At 38.9% G+C, this 21,863-nt stretch overlaps 1 protein-coding gene across 1 annotated transcript in view; it reads right to left on the bottom strand.

Annotated features, from left to right (window-relative positions):
• Nucleotides 1-21,863, bottom strand: part of KDM3A (lysine demethylase 3A) — a 38,895-nt gene that overhangs the window by 2,741 nt on the left and 14,291 nt on the right. Inside the window, exons 10-23 of the mRNA XM_067567690.1 lie at nucleotides 19,002-19,576; nucleotides 17,200-17,401; nucleotides 13,483-13,697; nucleotides 12,062-12,214; nucleotides 11,780-11,875; nucleotides 11,202-11,329; nucleotides 8,277-8,460; nucleotides 7,148-7,317; nucleotides 6,028-6,264; nucleotides 4,714-4,885; nucleotides 3,061-3,151; nucleotides 2,243-2,373; nucleotides 1,245-1,364; nucleotides 1,013-1,152 (exon numbers count right to left, since the gene is read on the bottom strand). Of these exons, the coding sequence (XP_067423791.1) occupies nucleotides 1,013-1,152; nucleotides 1,245-1,364; nucleotides 2,243-2,373; nucleotides 3,061-3,151; nucleotides 4,714-4,885; nucleotides 6,028-6,264; nucleotides 7,148-7,317; nucleotides 8,277-8,460; nucleotides 11,202-11,329; nucleotides 11,780-11,875; nucleotides 12,062-12,214; nucleotides 13,483-13,697; nucleotides 17,200-17,401; nucleotides 19,002-19,576 (2,614 nt within the window). The remainder of the gene's footprint in view (nucleotides 1-1,012; nucleotides 1,153-1,244; nucleotides 1,365-2,242; nucleotides 2,374-3,060; nucleotides 3,152-4,713; nucleotides 4,886-6,027; nucleotides 6,265-7,147; nucleotides 7,318-8,276; nucleotides 8,461-11,201; nucleotides 11,330-11,779; nucleotides 11,876-12,061; nucleotides 12,215-13,482; nucleotides 13,698-17,199; nucleotides 17,402-19,001; nucleotides 19,577-21,863) is intronic.

The raw sequence follows: 21,863 nt of genomic DNA, 5'->3' as shown, positions 1-21,863 counted from the left end.
GAAACAAAGTTGATGTATTAACTTCCCACGTAGAAGCAGTGTACTTATTTGCCATAAACATCCCTTAAACTTACCAGCCTTCTGATCCCTACCAACAAGTCTGTCACAGATCCAGACAGTTCACAATAGTCCCCACATTCACATCTCTTATGAACAAATAAGACAGTGCATAGTTTTATCAGCAGTTTGTCAAAGAGAAGAGCCTAGAACCATCACCATAATTTGGAAGTTTCACTCTTCCAAGGTCTTTTCCCCAAGACATAACACTTTCCAATCACTTGACTGACTCAATCACCATCCTTTTAAGGCCAGAAAGGAAAGTTGTGATCTAATTTGACCATATGCATAAACACAGGCTATAGGATTTCCCTGAATTAATTACTGAATCAAGTCTAATAGCTGTGGTTGAACGAGACCATATCTTAGAATAATATCCAGTCAATTAAAAAAATTCCCAGTAATGAATAATCCACCATAATCCTCATTAAATTGTTCCAAAGTTGAATTACTAGACTTTGGTAGTTTTTCATCAGAATTTGACACTAAGAAAATCCTACTATTTTACTGAGAAAGTTTGATTTTTATGAAGTTCTACAGAACCCAGGAAAGTTTCAAAACTTGCCTGCATTCCTGCAAGCTCACCTGTCCTGCTCACTGGCCAACTGCCTTGGAGCTGGGGGCACCAGGGCTCCCAGGGGACTATAGATTCAGAGCACCCAGCAGGTGGACTGCCCCAGATCCCAGGCTCCATTCCCTTTTGCGGAAAGTTTCCAAGTGTTTGGTTTATATTCCAAATCAAATCAAAACTAAACCAAAATTTAAATTTCAAAACACCAAAATTCTACATGAAAGGGAATTCTAATTTGCACTTCTTTCTAACCTTCATTTGTCTGGCTTCCACTTCCAGCCACTGGATCTTGTTAGGTTTTTGTCTGCTAAATTGAAGAGCCCTATATTATCAAATTTCTGTTCCTCATGTATATGTTTGTTTCAAAGCATAATGTTAACCTACCTTTTTAAGGAATTCCCGGATCTTCTCTGTATCTTTTGCAGCATAAATGTGCCACAAAGCTCCAGGTTTCTCTCGACTTTCTATGAAACGCTTAATTGTCAACTCATCAGAATCATCATCTTGTATAGTTTTAAGCACTTCTGTTACAGAACAAAGAGCGAACAGGTGTAATTACACTGAAGGGCTTTGCTCCTGATTACACATGGATGATCTCAATGAGCGAAAGTTTTACCTTCTTCTTGACTGACTTGCCCTTTCGGTATACCCACATACACCATAACATTAGCTGCATCAGACACATCTAAATGAAGGTTTGTTGTGCCATACTTTCTATCCTCTGGTGTAATTAAACCTAGAAAATTTAAATATATGTAACATTAATAGGTCAATAAAGAAATACATACTGTAAGAAGCAGTGGTATTTGAAAAGCAGTGTTTTCAATATGTTTGAAAAACCACAGATACTGTAATCATATTAACAGTCAGAAGCCAAAACCTGCACCCCACTATCGACTTATTATTGTGAAAAATACATTTTCAAAATATGCTTACAGCTTATCATATTGCAACTCTTTGCCTTCATGCCTAACATGGCTACAATGTACAGAAGTCATCCTCAAGAATTAATAGGACAGGGTTTCACTTTCTATAGCCATTTAGGCCAACCTGAATCTCAGAAACAGTCCCTATTCCCATTACTTAAGAAGGCTGCTAACAACCATCATAATGAAAAATTTGTCACGCCTGGCTCTGAAAGAACCATGCCTGAGAGCTGTTTTAACACTGTTCAAGTTGATGTGTGGATAGGCATCAAAAGAAGGGTTCAGGGAGAGATTAAAAAAGGGAGGCTATGGCTCAAAGAAGTGTTCCAGAAAGATTGAGCAGTAGAACAAGTAATTATCCATGAAGAGCTGCAGCAAAGTAACAAAGAGAACAGGCAGATGTGCCATTAAAAGGACAGTGAAGCGAATGCACGGAGGTACCAGGGAACTAAGGACAGAACTGACTAGCTTAAATACAAACTAAGATCAGCTGATGGATATTGACAGTAACTCATCTGAGCAATGCAAGTTCTTGCAAAAGAATCTTAAAAAAGATCCAAACCAAATTTGAATTGACATGGTGACTAATCTCATTGTCTATGATTACAAGATTTGTAATCAATTCTGAAGTTAATGTTTACTAGAATACATGGAAAGTCTGAGTTACAGGATTAACAGGATTACTTACCATATGCATTGTACATTTTAGGACCTAAATCTGGTCGAACAAAATAGCTGGGAAGTCTGGAGGCAAGGTTGAGTTTGCCATCTCTTCTAGTGTACTCTGGCAATGGAATATTATTCATCAGGTCATCAAACCTACAGGTAATACAACTCCATTACTATTAGGCAACAGTATAAAATATTCAAGGGGCAGATTTGTTAAAATTACTGCAACCAACAACATTTTCTTCCCATCCAAGAGAGAGAAATTCTTTCATCAATGCACATAACTCAGTAAATCTAAGGGGGAAATAGGAGAACAAACAGCTAGGTAAGAAATGGGAATGTAGTAGATATGTGAAGTTAAGATATATTAATTATTATATTAATGAAGCCCCTTATGTCAACTCATTGTCCAATTATCTCTATTGTCACTAAGTATGGTATGTAAGTTAGGCCAGGCATGGGTCAAATCTGGCCCAGAGTTTAAACTTGGCAAAAGTATGCTTTGACAGAATCAAAAGACCAAGAGCAATATTATGGATTTTTTTTTTAAAACCTAAACTTTATCAAACAGCAGCACCAAAGGGTTAATTTAAATGCAAATGCAACCTATAATCATGAGCACCTACAGAAAAAACAAACCAAAAAAAAAAAACCACATTTCTCTGACACCCGACCATGCCAAGCATCTCTCAAAAACAGTTGAAGTTTATGCATAAACCACAGTTCACTGCTCATCAGAGTTGAAACAGATGATTCAAAGTCCAACAGAATTTGTGAGTTCTAGGATCTCTTTGGTGCATCAACCATGCGAAGAATAGTTTTTTCACAAGTTCATACCGAGAAGGCATCATGTCTCTGAAGTCTTCTCCTGGAGGCCAGTCCTTAAGCTTCAACACCATTGGCTCCCCTTCTTCCGTTTTAAGACGGCCTGACATTAAGAGTTCACAGGTATCAGTTTCTTGTAACTTATACAATAAAGAATCCATCCAAAGGTATCTGGTCTCAAGTTACAAGCACACTGTAGCCACAATGCAAAACCAGGGCTCTCTGTTTTCCCATGACTCTGTCAAAAATTTGTCAGACTTGTGTTCCAGAAAAAGCAATTTCTTACGATTGTAACTGGTTCTTCCAGAAATGGGATGTGTCCTCCCAATTCATCCTACCCCAGCTGCAATTTAACTTCAGGAAATCAGTGGCCACTGTGGCCTCTCAGCAACCTCTCCCAGTGTCATACACTTGGAGCAGAGGTTAGAAATGGGCTGTCCAGCTCCCACTGCTTAAGTTTCTTCTCCCCAAGTGCCAGTGTTCAGACAGAGTCAAACTCTGCAGATGAGGGGGGAGGTAGATAGATTCTGCATTTTCCCCACTAAGAACCACACTAACTATGGGAATTAACCGTTTTCTCTTTGACATGGCCTCTATGTTTCCACTTGTGGGAACCTGCAAACAGCAAAATTCTCTTCTGAGGCATTCTAGTTTATCAAGTAATGCATAACTGTCCTCCCAAAGCAAGCCTCAGCTCTAGATGCCACAGAGAGAGATAGAGAGAGAGATATAACAATGCCCGGCCTATTGCACTTTAGATGTACTGAGTGGAAATGCATTCCCTTTACACTGATTACAGGTACTAAAAGTGTAGATGGCTTTCTAAATTGTTTTAGTCCTGTTCAGACTGCAAAAATAGAAGACTCCAGCACACACCTAACATCTAATGTATAAAGTCTAGTTTCCCCCAGGTGAGAAGAAGGTTTTAGGAAGAACACCTGGAGATAGTCTGATTCATGAGGAATTCAAGATACCACTTCTGGTATCAACTCAGGATGAAGTCATAGGACAACTTTATCCTTATGGAACACTGTAAAATTAAAAGTTAGCCATTAAAGCCTATGGCTTGCACTTCTCACATAAGTAATTCCAATTAGAAGTGCAACAGGTGGAATAAAAATTGATCTAGGGGTTCAAAAAGCCAATTCAGCCACCTTGTTAGCATTGACATTTGTGTGTCATCATCCAGATTCCACTCAATTGGTAAAGCAGTTGAAGGATGTACATTAGGCTAGAGGAGTCCTCAAACTTCCTCAAAGTGTTCCTCCAAAGACCCTCTCTCTGCCAGAAAGAGACAAAAAAGAAAGAGCCCTCAAAAGGAGACTATTTGAGGAAATATCTTCCTCCTAGTGCAGAGGACTAGGAACAATGTCTGTGCATTTCACAGGGACACCTGCAAAAAGCACCGACAGACATGCTGCACTGGATTATGGGGAAGATAACCCATTTGACAAACTCCAAAACTTGGAACTGCTGGGTTTCCCAGCCTTTTCCGAGCCAGGCAGAACAGCAGATTCCCATTACAGAGATGTCACAGATAAAAGTCTGCCATTCTGGAGTAAAGCAGATATAAAAATAGAAAGCAGGATATTTTCTTCTGTTTGTCATATTTCTTAGTATCCATTATCCAAAACAATAGAATAAAAGTGACTTCACATTGCATACTTGGAATATCTTCAAATCCATCCCAGAAATCTCCTACTGTAGCTCCTGTGATAATTTCATTGGTTCTGCAATTAACCAGATCCACTTCCTGTTGGCCAAACTCCTTCCTGAAGGATTCTGGTTTCCAAAGCTCTGCATTTAGTTTGTGATGTACTCCGGACACCATCACAGGCTACAAAGACAGATATGAATTAGAGAAAATTAAAGCCTTTTTACATGGAAAATGTTAAGATTTAAAACGCATTTTTGCCATGCTAGATTTATGTAGTTTCTACATTTCACAATAAAAGCTGCTTTGTAGTTTGAAATTGTATCCATACTGGAGGGAAATAAAGGACAAATCACTAGTAACAAAACTGTTCATTCGTTCATATACTATACTTTCAGAAGTTAAGCTTTAGAAACGACAATTTACAAAATCTTCAAGTGTATTCATTCCCTAGAAAACAGGAGAAGCAAATCTTTCACACTAAATTTTAACTCTCAACTGAAAAGAGTGTGTTCTGTTTAGAAGACAAAAAAAATAAAACAAAACTTGTTCACAAGGCAGTGACTGAGATAACTGCCACTAAGTGAGCAGTTTTTCATAAGTGACTTTGGGTGTCAACTCCCAACTTATGAACAGGACAGTGTGGGAATTAAGAGTGCATTTTCCACTCCCAAAGGTCTACATAGTTTTAGAGGCAACTGCCGTGCTGTCCTGCCCTTGTAATTGAACAAAAGTTGTAATGGACAGCCTCCATCTGGTACAAAAAGCCAGAGTCACAACAGGAACCACCAGTGCATCCCAACAAGAGGTATTAAAATGCACAGTAGTAGAACTTTCTACAGCTTAGCCCCTTCTACAAAAGGAGCTCACAGCACTAATGAACTAATTAAACATTCACATAAGGGAGGCAATTTGGGTAATCATCCCTCTCTACATAGATAATTAAATGAAATTAGAGTGATTCTGTGACCTCACCATTTGTCAGTAGCAAAGCTAAGAAAAACAGTTTGAAGTCCTATTCCCACACTGCTCTAACCACTAGACATACTCCATGGTGGTGCTCTGGCACAACAGCATGCCATGCATTGCATTACTAACTGGAAATGACAATCTCAGAACCAAGGCTAAACGTCTGGCTGTAGGATCTGCCAGTAGAGAACATCCCTTCTGTATTCAGAAGATCCTTTCTGTTGACTAGTGCTCAGATACCTCTGTGATAAGGGCCATTATAAAAATCTACATAGTCTGTATTAGCCTCCCATTCACTCGCAATGAAGGATAATGTGAGTGTGCAGAAAACAAACAAAATATCTTGAGAAAAATACCTGTCCCTGTTTCCAGCATTCTCTAAAGACATTCCAGTTACTTGCATTGTTGGGATCCTGAAGACACAGCAAGCGGTTATCACATAACCAATAGTGGGGAGTATCAAAGCCCAATATGGTAGGTTTTATAGTTAATCCTTGAGGTTTCTTAGGCAAATCTGTGGCAGTTTTACTTTGCACCAAGGAGGCAAAAATGTCATCAAGGAGTTTGGGAGTGCTCTTGAGCCCACTTTCTGTCTGAATTGAAGAGGGAGAAGAGAATGCAGAGGTTAATATATGCTTCTGTTACACCCATGTCAAGATGCCATTTGCTCTGTGTATGTTTTAATAAGTCATCCAACACTCCCTACTAGATATTTTTGCCACCAACTGCTTCCTTGTCACTTCACCCCACATTTATATTATATTAGGGATACAATTATCTCCTCCCTATAATTGACTTTTCCCTAGAAATTCATCACTGTTATAAACTAGCTTATCTTAATTAAGGGACAAAGCTTTATATGAAGATACTGTAGAGAGACTTACTGTTATTTACACCTGTGCAAACCCACTGAAGAATATGGAGCATGGCTCCTACTTGGGATTATATTTAAATTAGTGATCTGAAATCAATGAGATTGCAGTGGTGAAAGCCAGGGTAATGTTTCCCCCACTATTTCAAAATCAGTCACACTTTGGATTTACTTCACACCTGCAGCAAGAGTGAAACAATTTATAATCCAGACACCTGGGGGGAAAAATATCACCTGATGGAGAATGCAGCTTTAAACTGTAGCTGGGGATCCTTTAGGAGCCCTCCTGCAGGCTATCAGGGAAGTGCATCTGCTAGGTGTTCTGGATTCATCCTTCCATGTTTATGGGCTGCAGCAGATGGCTGTAAGCCCCTTGTAGCTGACAGCTTGCGGCACTACTCTACGTAGGCTATTACTAGTTGCCTCCACATGGATGCCTCTGACAGAAGCCAGACAATGAATCTGCCTTCCCCAACTAAACATTTTGATGGCTGTGTATTTTATTTGGCACATGCCTGGTGAAATAGTTAATATTCACTATACACTTCCAGCAGTTTGGCTTTAAACCATAGTAAGGAAAAGGCACTATAAAAATCTTTGTATACCTTTCCTCCAGAAGAGTTTAGCAGATTCCTCAAGAAACCTGTGTTGTTGTTGCTCACAGGTGTTAATATTGCACTGTTGAATGTCTGCAGGGCTGTAGTGGGTTTAGTGAAAGTGGGGGGAGACAGAAGAGGTTTGTTTTCATTCTTTAAGGTGGATGTGAAGAGTTTATCTGAAATGGAAAGAAAAAACTCCACTGAAATTGAAATAATGATTTTGGTTTTGAACAAAGGCAGGTGCATTCTGGAGTTTGAAGCACTGTGTTTAATATAAATTAAAAAGAGAGTAACTTATGAAGATGGCCAACAGTCAATTTAAAACATCTCTGACCGAGTTGCACTATATTTCAACAATATTCATTAAAAAAATTACTCTCCCTCTTTGGATGAGACATTTCCCCCTTAGACAGTTTACACTTAAAAACCAAGATACACTAAACTAGTGACATACAGACAAAACTCTGTGGGTGAAATGTAAACAAGTCCAGTATCAAATATTTTGCTCATGGCCAATGGCTGAAGTTAGTAATGAGATCATTAGACTCTTGAGACTTGCACAGTTTGATAGCTTTAAGACATCAGGCATTGCATCTTCCGTTTCCCCCTTTTTTGGGGTGGGGTGGGGATCTGTTCTCTTCCCAAAAGGCAGAACCCAAACTGGCACAATATTTGAATGGGCACATTTTTATTTATTCTTCAGATTTTCCTCAAAAGTCTTCATTACTTCCTTCTACTGTATTGTTGGAGAGTAATACAGTCTACCTAGTGGGTGGATTTTCATGAGTGTCTAAGCAAGTTAGGTACCTACTGCGCTTAAGTAGTTTTGAAAAACCCAATGTCATGGGTAAAATTATCAAAAATGCCTAAGTGACTTAAGAGCTTAAGTCCTATTTTCAAAAGTGACTTACTTAGGTGGTTACACATTTTTAAAAAAATTACCATAAATCTCCAAAAGTAAGAAAGTCACTTCCACAGTACACAATGAGTCTTCAGTACTTGGTTTATGAAACTCTTATACCAGTAGCTAGCCACCATATCATATCCCCCGCCCTGTTCCACTGCTTAGTCTGATGTTGTACATTTTCAATTAGTTAGTAGCAGTGAAAGTTTGCTTTTCATATATGAAATTTACCTTTATTTTCTTTATTCACGTTTCCACTTGTTAGGTTAGTCAGCCAACTTAAGGAAGGAGAAGTATTTACGGAAGAGACTGGTTTACTTCCAAGTGTTGGTTTTACAGGAGAATCACAGCGAGGGGCTAATGGGCTTAGGACAAAATTATGCTGAACTGTGGACTTCTCTATGGGGATTAAATTCTGCAAGACAAATTGAAGATTTATAAAAACCAAAGATACCGAAGAGTCCTCCCCAAAGTCACAGAGGAAGACTATGGAGGAACAGATAATACAGCCCAGCCCTCCCCCCCAAATCCTGGGCTAGCAAGCTAATCACTGGATCATCTTTCCTCTCCCTATTACTTGATATTTTTCTTTGCCTCTGTTACTGACACCTTAGAGCAACGTTCAACTGGCCCGCCCACTGGACATCAGCTATTCTGTCCTGCTCTCCTTTAGGAATTCTGCTTTAAAGGTGGCTCCGCTGCCCAGCTCCAGGTCCACCCTGGTCTCCCAGCAGATCCAGCCCCTGCGCTATCCCAGTGGTAACGCCCCATGCTGACCCACCTCTGAGTGCCCTGGTACACACCTACTATTCCACCTCTGAGCATATGCACCTCAGCCTAGCACCTGCCAGCTTGGAGTATCTTCTGCTGCCAGGGAGGGAAAGGGGCTGGCTGCCTGGCACTAGGGCCAAAGACACCAGAAGCCTGGGTGAGCTGGATAGGGAGTGTGTCTTTACAGTCGAGCCTCCAGTGGGGAATAGGAAGGAATAGATGCCCAGAAGGTCTAATGGAAGGTTCTCAAAACAGCAGCCTCATCCCCTATTCCCCTGACAGGTGACCCCTTTCCCTCCCCAGCTGTAGAGTATCCTTTTATCTGGCAGGTACTGGGCCTAGGTGGGAGGGACTCAGGCAGGTAATGCAGGGATGCTGCAGCCAAGGCTGGGCAAGGGGGCTGGAGCTGCCAGGAACCCAGGGCAGACCCAGAGCTGAATAGCAGGGCCTTCCTTACAGCAGAGCCCCCAGATGGGAGCAGGAGCTTGGTGCAGGCCGACAGAGGCAGAGATGGGAAATGCTCGGGGAGGGAAAGGGGGTGTCACACTGTTTCCCTGGATCTCCCCCAGCTCCCCCCACAACCCCTGTTCACCCCAATTCAGGCTGCACTAAGGAGGCTCCTGTCTCCTGCAGCTACTTCTCCATCCTCAGGGCCCAAACTCCTGAATATCCAAGTGAACACTGGGGACACAATGCTTTTTCAGATAATCAGGATTCCTGGTTAACTGAATATCAAACATTGCCACTTCAGCTGGGTGCAAAACTTCCACTCCCAATACAGAGAATCATTGAAATCAGTGACTAAAGTTTCCACTGTGAAACTGCAGCTAAAAATATCACTTCCCTTTAGCCAAATGGCAAGTTATCGGCTGCCCCCCCAAGCCATTTAGATAAAACAGATTTCACCTGTATTTCATTTAGAAACTCTTTAAATGCATCAACACAGTCTAGCTCAAATACATTGAAATGTAAATAAACTTACAGCTGTACACTTTTAATCAGGCGCTTAATCAGATGCTTATACAACACAAAGCAATCAACTGACATGCTTTCACTAGAGTGCAAACACCTGACAACACTTTACCTGGCTTGCCAGAAAATGTAAATGAATATCACTGCCCTATAGCATTAAAGCTAAAATAATTTTTTTGAAGTTCATTTTACTTTTAAGTAGGCTCAAAGTTTGTCCTACTTTAATACTTACCTGTTTGCAGAAACCATCGTATGGTCTTCTGCCTACCACATCATCAAAATCAAAGGCCACACATGCATTGATTTCAATGACACTATGCTGATTTACACCATCTGAGAAGCTGGTCTTTGATTATTTAAAAAAAAAAAAAAAAAAAAGTAAGACTGATGCTAGCATCAACCCAACCAACTAGCATATGCAAGGGAAAAATTCTGTTTCAAAAGTGCAATTAGCAATAAAAAAAGTGATCATTTAAATATTTTATATGCAGTTTGACAACTGCTCAACTTTTAAAGGGCATTTCCAAAGGGAAGCATTTCATTTACTCCCACATGCCTTTAAATGTTTAAAACTTACCAATAGAGTCCTTCATACCATTTTAGTCTAGTTTCAATTTAATTTAAAAAAAGGATTCTAGCTTTGTGGATTTTGTTTATAATAAGATAGTTAAATTTCATAAATAGAAGCTATATTTTAACTCTAGGAAAGCCTATCGCCACACCCAATTTCTCTTCGATCATGGCCATTAAGACTTAATTATCTAGTTAGTCTAAAATTCTTGTTAGAGACTCCATATTACTGGAGTTTCATAAAGCATACAAGAATTCTTGAAGAAACATTTTCATATCTTCTAGGAATTTATTTAACATTGGAGTTCTTATAAAACCTAAATATATGTTCCTCTGAACTGCTTATTTTCTCTAGATTTAGCCTGCTGTGTTGCATTCTTTTGTCATTAATCCTCCAGGACTCAAGGAATTTCCTAGACTCTTTCCACACCCCACCACATTCCCTCCTCCTTCCAGTCTATTTTTAAAAATTTCTTTAAAATATCTCTTCTTCAATACAATCCTCCTTTTTCCTCTAGCAGTCAGTCAGTCAGAGCTGCAGAGCGCTCATCACTTTTCAAGAACTGGACACTTGTTTAGGTGCCTATTTATTGTGAACCATTTTAAAACACTTCGCTTGTTCATTTAAGAAAGCTGAATCAGTGAATATGCACACATTAATATTACACAGATACGTGAGTGGGATTTCAGAAGTGATTAGTGTTGGCCTAATTCCACACCCAATGAAATCAGTTACCACTTAGACTTTAATGGGAGCAGAGCCAGACCACCATGGAGCACTTTTGAAAGTCCCTGTCAGAGTTTGAGAAAAAGTGCGTATGTAGTGCGAGACAGTGGCAATACCTGTTTTGGATCCTCCTTCAGATTTGGTTTAGATAGGGCTTTTAACTGCTTATTCGCACAAGGACAATTTGCCTTTATTCCCCATTTTGCTCTTATGGAGTGAACAGTGTCGCCAACATCATAGAGAGCTAAATGAGAAGAATCATAATGAGTTTATATTACCAAAATCAAACAGAGACTATCAAAAATTCTGTGTGTGTACACCACGTAACTCAAGACAGTCAAGAGAACAAACATTTCCAAAATGATGATGATATCAGTTTAACTTATTAGATTTAACCTTTTCAGAGAAACCAAGGTAACTTCTCTACTTAATTTTAAGTACTTTACACAAACAACAGCAAAACAAAATGCAGAGTTAGTATTTAAACACTGCTTCTTGGTAAACTGGCAGGGCAACTTTATTACTCAAATCATTTTACCCTAGTCCACATGGGAACATTTTGGACTAGATCCAGTGCCCACTAATGTCCGTGGAATCTTTTCCATTCAACAAGCATTGGATCAGGCCCTATATTGGTGATCAAAGGAACCCTTGGTACTATCTGCATATATTTCCACAGTAAATATTAGAATACCTTTTCCAGGAATTATCTGTGTAGGCATTAAGTTCTCCGGTTCATGTAACTGACCCTTCACACATTTAAGCCAGGAGAAAGTACCAGATGCACCATCTGCAAACAATTATTTTAAATGACTGGTTAATGTGTTTGTTTATTCGTCAGTCTCTGAATAGCCACTTTTTTGTCCTTCAATAATTTCACAATACAAGAGCTTTACAATAAGCTTATCCACTCATTAACATAATAGTTCAACAATTTAAGTAATTTTTAAGAAAGTGGGACACTACACATTCTTACCTTCATGTATGCTTTTCTTTTTCATCCTGTAACAATCTACACACACTCCAAAGCCACACTTGGGGCAAACCCAGTGAAGGTTGAAGATTGTGGTGTCACAGACATCACACATTTCTCGAACTCCTCGAACTGCACGCTTCCAGGCTACTTGTCCTGTGGTAATTGACAGACTAGTCAAAGTTAAAGAGTTAACTTGCAGTCCTGTAGGTTTTGGTTAATGTACTTTAAAAATATTTAATGTACTTTAAAAATATTTAGGTATAAAATAAATAGTCGCCATTAGCTCAAGAATTAATCTTGCCACATCACAGGGAAGAGAATTCCAATATGGAGAATTCCATATTTGGATGAGGACGAGGAAGCATTTTAGAGGCAGGTTTAAATCTATTCAAGGTTTTGAACGCAAGGAAAAAACCCTGGGAAGACTGATTAGTGGACAGAGGGCAAATAAGGCCGTCAAAGATGCACAATAAAAATAAATCATACGGATACTACCACCTTGCCTGGCTCATGTATGTGTATGCACATGCATATGCATATAAATAAAGAGAAACAAAGAAGCCATTCTCTTAAACCATGCTGCACCTCTGGCTATACAATTATAGCTACATGGCTTGAACTGCAATTCTACACTGAAGAGTAATGTAAAAATGTCATAGGATTCCATTTGTGTCTTTTCATGGTTTCTATTTAAAAATATGCTCAGTTTAAGGTAAAGTAAGAATAGTTTTTTTGTGGCTGCCAGCCCTGTAATCTCAACGTAGTCTCAAATTTGTACAGTCATTTTCTCCTTGCACATCTGCACCAGTAATAAGGGTTCTGCAGATTAATTATCCCTTCAGCAACACCTGTTCATTCTTTGCCTTCAGTGAGGTTTCAAAAGGTGTAACTGACGGAAGCGAGATCAGGCCCTTGATACACAAAAAGGAATAAAAGCCATCTCAATGGACTGTGTTAGCCCCACATTGCTACCAAGAAGGGGAAAGCAATAAAAACTTATTTTGTCACTAAGTTAGCAGATCTGACTGAATATACACAGGCAGCAGATACATAGAGTAGAAAAAGGCACCATTTTTACATCATAACTTTCAATAACAGAACTGCACTTTAAGCATTCTTCTGGAAAGGAAGGAGAGGTCAGATCAATTCAGAGTATGAGACTCATATGCACCATGAAACTTAGCAGAGCCGAATCCTGATTAGGGTCCAAGAGTACAGAGTTGCTTAGAATTCACGTCCACAAGTTTAAATGTATTATTACTTCCCACAACCAAGAATAAAATTGGACAGTTCAAGATTTTTAAATGGTGACACCAGATGCATGCAATCAATTTGCATGCAGAAGAGAAACTATGAAGACCTATTTTGAAGAGTTTGAGTGAAAGGTCCTAAATTTTACATATCAGAAGAGCTGCTCTTACTGTGTGGTTCTACTGTGGACATGACCTCCTTTTCAGATATCACCAGTCGGCAGAAGTGGTCTCCGATGTTGGCTAGAATATATTTTGCAGTGTCTAGATCAAGACCCACAACATTTTTTGCTAAAGGCAGCCACAAGCCGATAGCCTCAGAGTCGTATTTGTCTGGGGTTAAGAAACCTTCTTCACGCAGCAATCCATGTCTATTGAACCGCAGCCTGTGGAGGAGAGGGGATAGGAAGAAGGAAAACAAAAAACCCAATGTTTTAAGCTAGCTCATTTGCACCTATTCTGATCAGTCATCCAGACATTGGCATACACCCATACAAAAAGTTAACGTAACTGACAATGTTGAATACAATTTAGTGGTTAGTAAAGATCAGGATAAATTGTGTTCTCTGTTATGTCAGTTAATCATGATTAAACCCTGCTAATGGAGGAAGAAATTCAGTTTTTGCTGTGCTCTTAAAATATTAAACCAAGAAAGCTAAAGAATCCAATTAGTGAGACTCTCAAATGCATTTGCAATATGAGACATGCACTTTAGGACTGTAGCCAAGATTTTTCACTGTATTAATGGTATACGACTCAAACTTGATTCAAAACCTAAGACAGCAGGAAACAGAATAACTTAAACATAGCCATAATTATGTTGGTTAACATGAAAAGCAGGTCAGTAGACAAAAGAACATCTACTTTCCAGAAGGTTTTCTATTCAGATTTACCAGTAGGAAAATCAGGGGGAAGGGACGGGTCACGACTATTGACAACACAGAAAAAACAATATATTCAAGAAAACTTTACAAGCCACATCCTAAAAGTGTTCATTAATAGGGATCCTTTACAAACTCTACCCATGAAATCTCAGTGAAAGACAGCTGTTTCTGAGGTGGAAAGGTAACAATTAACAGGTGCTCAATATGCTGCATAAAAATGGCAGGACAGTAAGTTTTGGCCAAGGACAACAGGGCAAGGAAAAAAAAACACTATCCCTTAACTCTTCCCATGAATTATGGGATCTTTAACATCAACAAAGAGGAGAAAGAACTAATTGAAAATACTTAATTTAGTTGATTCTTTACATCTACCTTGAAGGGATGAGTTAAAATTATTTGGTTTTAAAACTGTGGTCTTCTGTAGCCTAGGTATTTCAGACATAATATTAAGCCACCTTATCATTAAAGTCACCCTTTGAAATTAAACCACAAGTTGCAATATTGCTGTTAAATGTCTTGTCCTCATGATATACTTTTTCCGCATTTCTCCCCTTCAATTCTTCCTCCCCAACAACTTATAAGAGCTATAATATTTCTTCCACTACAAGGCGTGCAGGAAGTTAAGCCATTGTCCTGAAACGCAACAGTAAAACATGAAGATTTTCCAACCCCAATCTACATTTATGGAGACTAAAACTTCCATTTTTGTTTTTAAATTTAATCACAAATGTGCTCTCTCTACACAGCACTGCATATGCATCACTTTACGCAATGAAAGAATGATATAGTCCATGCTGCACAAAGTTTAACATAAGAAAAAACAAGATTAATAAGGGCAGGTAAGACAAAATAATTGGGAATGAATCACAGAAGATTAGGGTTGGAAGGGACCTCAGGAGATCATCTAGTCCAAACCCCCTGGACCAACCCCAACTAAATCAATCCAGCCAGGGCTTTGTCAAGCCAGACCTTGCAAACCACTAAGGATGGAGATTCCAGAATGAGATGAATGGAGAAAGACTTCCTGGAAGGAGAGAGATTTATGTAGAATTTGAAAAAGGAGAGAGACACATTCAGGCATTCTGCAGAAAAATCTATACCTTGTCTCGGAATTGTGCTCCAAAATTTAAGATGTCCTTTAAAAATAAATTTCTCTAGTCTATGACAACCAATTTCATGGCTGATACCCTACGAAACTGAACGAGGAACCGCCAGAGCTGAAAGCATGAATCTCTATAGCTTGAGATAAAGATCCAGGCTGCCAAGCTGTAACAGACTCAACCATGGTAGATCAGGCATAGAAGGGGGCACACCACATGCAGTGATCATTTGGTTTTACTTACAGTTCCAAAAAACCTTAGACTTAAGTCAAATATAAACCAACCAAGAGTTTTCCGAAGTCTGACAACCTGATGCAAAAACTGAGAAGTGTCAACTGTCCCATTCATCATCTCAAACAGATGTTGACATTCAAACCTAACCAAGACATTTGGATTATCAACTTCTGATTATTTTAGCAGAAATAACTAGCCACCTCGTATGTTTATCTCACAATCCCAGGTCAACACCCATACTTTTTCAGGTGCCAAAACCCACCCTACCTCAATGCCCAAAATCTTTTGATTCCACCTACATATGCCCTTTTATGATGCAGATGTGTGTGTTGTCAATACGGCAAATCACTGAAAACCCAAAATGCAGCATAAGCATAATGTAATTTAAATTTAATGTCAAAATAAGCAGCCCATGAATTGCTATACTTATTTTTTTTTTTTAATATTTAATTGAAAATTCCACTTTTAAAATCTAAAATTAAGCTGTTACAGAACTTCTACTCAAGCAAACTAGAGTGCTAAACAACCCAGGTTATTGCGGAGAAGGAGGGGGCGCAGCGTGGGGAAAATCAAATTATTTAAATTGGATTTAAAATTTTATTTAAATTATAGTACGTTTCGTTTTAAAAATAAACCTGTTTAAAATGAAATCTGAATTTAGTACAAAAATATGTTAGGGCCTAAACCTATTATAATCTCTTAAACCATTTAAATAAAAAAAAAAAATGTATACACTGAATCCATTAGCCACTATCAGAATCTTTTGTGTTAATGGTTGCTCTTCTATATAAAGAAAGGATCAGGAGAAAGCATTTAACTTTTGAGGTCAAGCTGTATAAACATGATATAATAGGTCATATTAAAGGCTTGATCCTGTGGGGGACCCAGGGGCTGTACTACTAGATGCAAGAGACTGGCGAAGTCATCACAGGCATTCGGAACCAGATTCTTACTCCAGGAGACATCATCGTGTATCTCTTCTGGATCATCCCCTGAGCTGACCTGGGTGGTCTCATACTCCTATTTCATAGCTTCTCCCTACCTGAGTTCTGACTGGCTCAGTTCTCGTATTATGAATATTTATGACTTAACCCACCATAGAAACACACTCTAGTTGTAGCACACCCTCCTAGATAGCAAAAAGATGTACCAAATCTAATGTAAAGGCTCTATTTAATTGTAAATCAACATGTTCTAATGTTCCAATCAACCAATCAACCAATAAGAATGCACTTTTCTTTTGAAAAATCACTGAAGTTCAAAAAGAAACAAAGTTACTTAAATCAAGGCTTTCCACTTGGTGATTTAAATCACCTTGATTTAAAGTTAATTCATCCTGCACTGAGAACACAATGTTTATCACTTACACCACTGGACAGCTGTCAATGTTATTAATTGATCTCGGATGCATTTGAAACCATGACCCAGAGATGATAGGATCTCTCCTACAGCTAAACTGCAGAGCCATTGTAGGCCAAGATTTAAGAGAAAGGCTAAAGATTAAACTATTGGACACACTGCCCTTTTAAAAGATAAAACCCAGAAGTTAAGCATTATTGGGCACCTGCCTGTTTTTTTTTTTTTTTTTTTAAATCTTTGACTGAGTCATCTAAAATCAATTTGTGCAGCTAGGAATATCAACATTCACATACTTTCAAAATTGCTCTCACCTCCTGAAGTGAAAGAATCTGCAAAAGACAGTGGAGTCTCTTTGCTCTTTGTTTTTCCGGTAACTGTCCAGACGGCATTCCCTGCACTTATGCAGGTGAGGCGCAATGTTATTGCAGGAACCATCCTGCACAAAGGCTTCCCCACTTTGCTGCAGTTTCTTAACTTTACAAGCATCTGTCAAAACTGACTTGTGAACAATTACTGCAGGAAAAAGAAATAGTACAGGTTAAACAATAACTTCCACTAGTCACTCAGATTCACATTTGCTTACCCTATGATCTCTGTTAAAGCTATATCCACCTTAAGTTTTATGACAGTAAGGCCATAGTCAGGGCCCTTTCTTTTCTACAGCCAAGCAATTTTCCCCTTCCCACAGAATTGTGCTCCAGAACTTCTGCTGTTTATTTTTAAATTATGTTTCTGCAGCCATAATGGCTAGTGGTAACCTTGAACACAGGACCAGAGTGTAAATTGATGTAACAATGTCTCTTGGAGTCTTCAAAGAGCCAGAAATACTTCTGAGAGGTATAAACTGCCCATTCATCTCAGTGAGGTCCCTGTGGACTCTAGGAGTCTGTTGCTGTAATCAGACATTTTTCCAAAGCACTATGGAATTTAGTATTTTACTGTGGTCAGGAATTCAGGACACCTTTTCCCCGACTTCATGCCCAGGTGGGATCCTCCTGTAGTTGCTGCTTGCCCTGTACCTATCAACTGTTTCACAAAGCCAGGCAACAGGGGGTCAGGGAACCAGAACTGGATTCCTGTGGTCTGACTGCAAGCTTAATGATTAAGGATAAGATTATGTCATTGAGGTCATGGATTCTGTGACTTGCAGAGACCTCCATGACATTTTCCACTTCAGTTCCGGGGCCCCAGAGCTGCTGGACTCCCCACCCTCCCCCGTCCTGTAGCAGGGCTGTCTCTCTCACCCCCCCCGTCCCCCCCCCCCCCCATTTTGTCACAGTTATTTTTAGTAAGAGTCAGGGATAGGTCACAAGCTTCCATGAATTTTTGTTTATTGCCCGAGACCGGTCCCTGACTTTTAGTAAAAATAAACATGACATAATCTTAACCTTATTGATGATCAGTTAAGCTGCCTGGAGGACAGTGCAGCATGAAGCCAGCTACAAGTTGCTCCATTCTCTGGCACATATAGGAGTGGGAAGGAGAGAAAAGTCTTCCTCTGAAGAACATTGCAGGACCCTAGTGAGTGGCACTGGACCACCTGGAAAAAACAGCTAAAAAAATCCATCAACAAATTTTGTCAATGAGTATTTTCAACTATGAGCCTTACTCGTATGAATTTGTGTGGAGGTGGGAGGGATAGAAATGAAGGGTAGAATAAATTAACATTGCCATAGAATTTAGGGGATTGTTGTTGCAGCATTTGGTCTCATTATGCCATGGACTATGAGGCGTAGTCATAAGTCATACTCACTTTTGCAATCCTTCTTCCCAAATTTAACCTTACAGAATTTTGTTCTGATTAGGTCTGTAACAATGAAAAAGTATTCTTTTTCCTCATGACATGCATATCTAATCCTACCAAGAGACCTTAAATATATTTCCCAAGACTTACTCTGTTTACATAACCTGAAAATTAGGTATAAATTTTAGGAGCCTCCTCACACTCCTTGGGTTCCTATTCTAGAATTGAAATCTAGGTGTTTCATTAACTTAGACCTCAAGACCGTAATTCCATAAGACTCCTTATCCTATTAACACATTTTTCTGAAATTGCTATGCAACTTTACATACAATAATTCTCTGTAGATATCAATGCTCCCGATATACTTGCCATTGTTCTGGACTTTATTGGTGCTCCCAGCCCTAGCACCTTCATTTTCATTTCTCTCATATGAAATCTCATTTGAATTTCCTCTGACTGAGGAACATATAGAAAAGAAGTTTTCTGTCTTGTCTCCTTTGCAGCTGCTCTGGTTGTAACTGCTTTGTAATTCAATCTCATGCCCAGTGGAAAGGTTAGCATGATCATCTGATGTTGAGGGTTTACAATCCAAGATTTCCTGCAGTTCTGAAGTGCCATTAGGCTTGGATGTTGCTCTGCAAGAGTTGTCTAGATGCTGTATGGATTTTATAGGAACATGCTCCTTTAGGAAATTTGTCATTGGCTTGGTAAAGGATTTGTGTAAACTTTTCAAGTCACTTTGTTTTTCATCGCATGTGTTAGTCAAAGATAGAGACCTTAAGGTCTTCAAAGAGGTATAATTACTATTCTGATCATTAGGATTTTTAGTTTGTTCTTTTGCTAGAAACTCTGCTTTACGGAAGACAGTCAGATCTTCTTTTGACACTTTAACCGCAGTATTAAGACAAGAAGGATGTTCTTCTGGTAAACTCTGTTTGCAAATGCTGAAATGTACAATATGCAGTAATAAGACCTAACGAGAAATGTTGAGGTCAAACCATAATTGAAATGCATCAGCTCTCTCAAGCTATTCATGTGAACCAGAGTTTACATGGGTAAAATAGGAAGTTAATCTTAATTCTGCTAGCATCCATGATTAAGAATTCAGAACAGTTTCACATACCAAACACCTTAAAAAGAGAGAGAATCAATTAAAAACCACAAAGGGAGTTTCAGATATATAGCTACTGTTCCTATTAAGCCCCTCAGTGCCAACTTATTGACTGTGTATCTCCCCCTTCCCTTCCCCACAGAAGTTACAGGTACCTATTTATAAAAAGATAGTGTTTCGCACCCCACTGTTCCTATATGCAGGTTTTTCACAAATAGGGGGAATGATCTATCTATAGCCAAATACAAGTTATGCTTTAGTCAAACAAGTTATTGGACTCAATATAGGGTAACTGGGTGAAAGTTAATGGCCTGTGATACACAGGAGGCCAGACTAGACGAACTACTGGTCCCTTTAGGACTTAAAAAAATAAAAATGTATATAGGAAAACAGTTAAAATGATTTCACATAGTAACTTGGAAAAACACTTTTTTTTTTTTTCAGTTATAGTAATCTTAGGTAGCTATTTAGTTTTCCTTTAAGAAAATCTTGTTTCCTACTATGCCATATTCTAATGGAAGTACTCTTCTCCTATTGTGACAGAATCAGGAGATGGAGCAGAGCTTGATGAATGAAACACTAAGTCAGGATTGAAGTGCAGTTTATACTCTGAAGGATGTTTAGTATTTCAGCATGTCCCAGATTTACTTTGCTCAGTCTACTTATATCTTGAACTAATACTGCCATAAATTTAGCCTTTCAGATCCCAAATCTCCACCCCACCTCTACAATCTCACAAATACAAACAGAACTTTTAATAATTCTTTTGATGCATGGGTCATATCTAGAATTGTAGCTAACTTGCTTTCACATCTCTATATTGGAGCAGCCAGGCTACCATGAGTAAGAATATTTTTGTCAGAAAATAGATGACTGATTACACACAAGGAAGGACTTTTTTTGATTAATCTGCTCCCCTATCCACCCTTCTTAAAACCAAGACACTGACTGTATTTGCATTCTAAGTTAAGATAGCAATGTTCTGTTCAAGAGAACATCCACAAAGGTATGTCTACAGTGCACGCTGCTTACAGTAGTATGTGGAGTACATACACTACGTGGTTCCCTAGCATGGGTATAAACAACAGTGTAGACAGAGAGGCACTGCGTAAAGACATGCCTGAGCCCTGTGTGTATGTACCCTACACCATTCTCTACAAGCCTAAGAAGCGCCTTCCCCACCTACACTGTTATTTTTAGCAAAGTATAGAACGCCAGAGCCTTTTCACTGACTTGTAGGTACACACCACGGTGTGGACACAGCCTGCTTTTCACTGTGGCGTGTATACACATCATACTCGCTGTCACCAGTGGCATGCAGTGCAGACCTAGCCTATGAAGCCTGCACCATTGAATCATAAAGGATAGCCTTGTAACTAAACAGCTGACTGAATCAGAAAAATCTGGATTCTGTTTCAAGCTCTACACAGGCTTCCTGTGTGACTTTGGATAATTCATGTAACTATTTTATATTTCAGTTTCCTGATCTGCAAAAAGGAGATAATACTTTCCTAATGTCAAAGGAGAGTTTAGAAGCTTCATTAAATTAACATGTTTGTAAAGTGCTTTAAAAATTTATTTTTAATATAAAGGTGTTATAGAAGTACACTTTATAACATCACTTATCTTTATGAGATGCAAACACCACAAAAAAAAAAATGGTACAAATTGTAACTTGTGCATTGGAGAAGAGCAGAATGAGCATCAGAAGTTCATTAAAAACCAAAACTACCCCCTTGTCTTGTCTGCAACTCATGACAGTTCTGAAACTAAGGTATCAAAATCTATGTACAAAACTAGGAACACAATTTCTATTCGCTGTAAGAACTGACTGTCAGTAAACTAACCTCCCTTATTATGTCACTGTATGCCTATCTTTTTCTTAGTAGGAGATACTTTTGTGCTTTTCATTTTAGACTCTCAAAGACATACAAAATACTTTAAAAGCAATTAAGCCTCAAAACATATTCAGGCATTATCCCCCATTTTATATATATAAGTAAACTGAGGCACAAGGATGGTTAAACAATTTCCTTACGGTCACAAGCTAAGTCAATGGAAAGTGGCAGGAATACAACCCAGAGATCGTATATATTCAGGGCAATTGACAAGTCAGATAT

The sequence above is a fragment of the Emydura macquarii genome, unplaced genomic scaffold, assembly GCF_026122565.2.
Source record: "Emydura macquarii macquarii isolate MOO-44397 ecotype Brisbane River unplaced genomic scaffold, CSIRO-AGI_Emac_v2 contig_2795, whole genome shotgun sequence".
Lineage (NCBI taxonomy): Eukaryota > Metazoa > Chordata > Testudines > Chelidae > Emydura > Emydura macquarii.
This window is presented reverse-complemented; position numbering and strand designations above follow the sequence as displayed.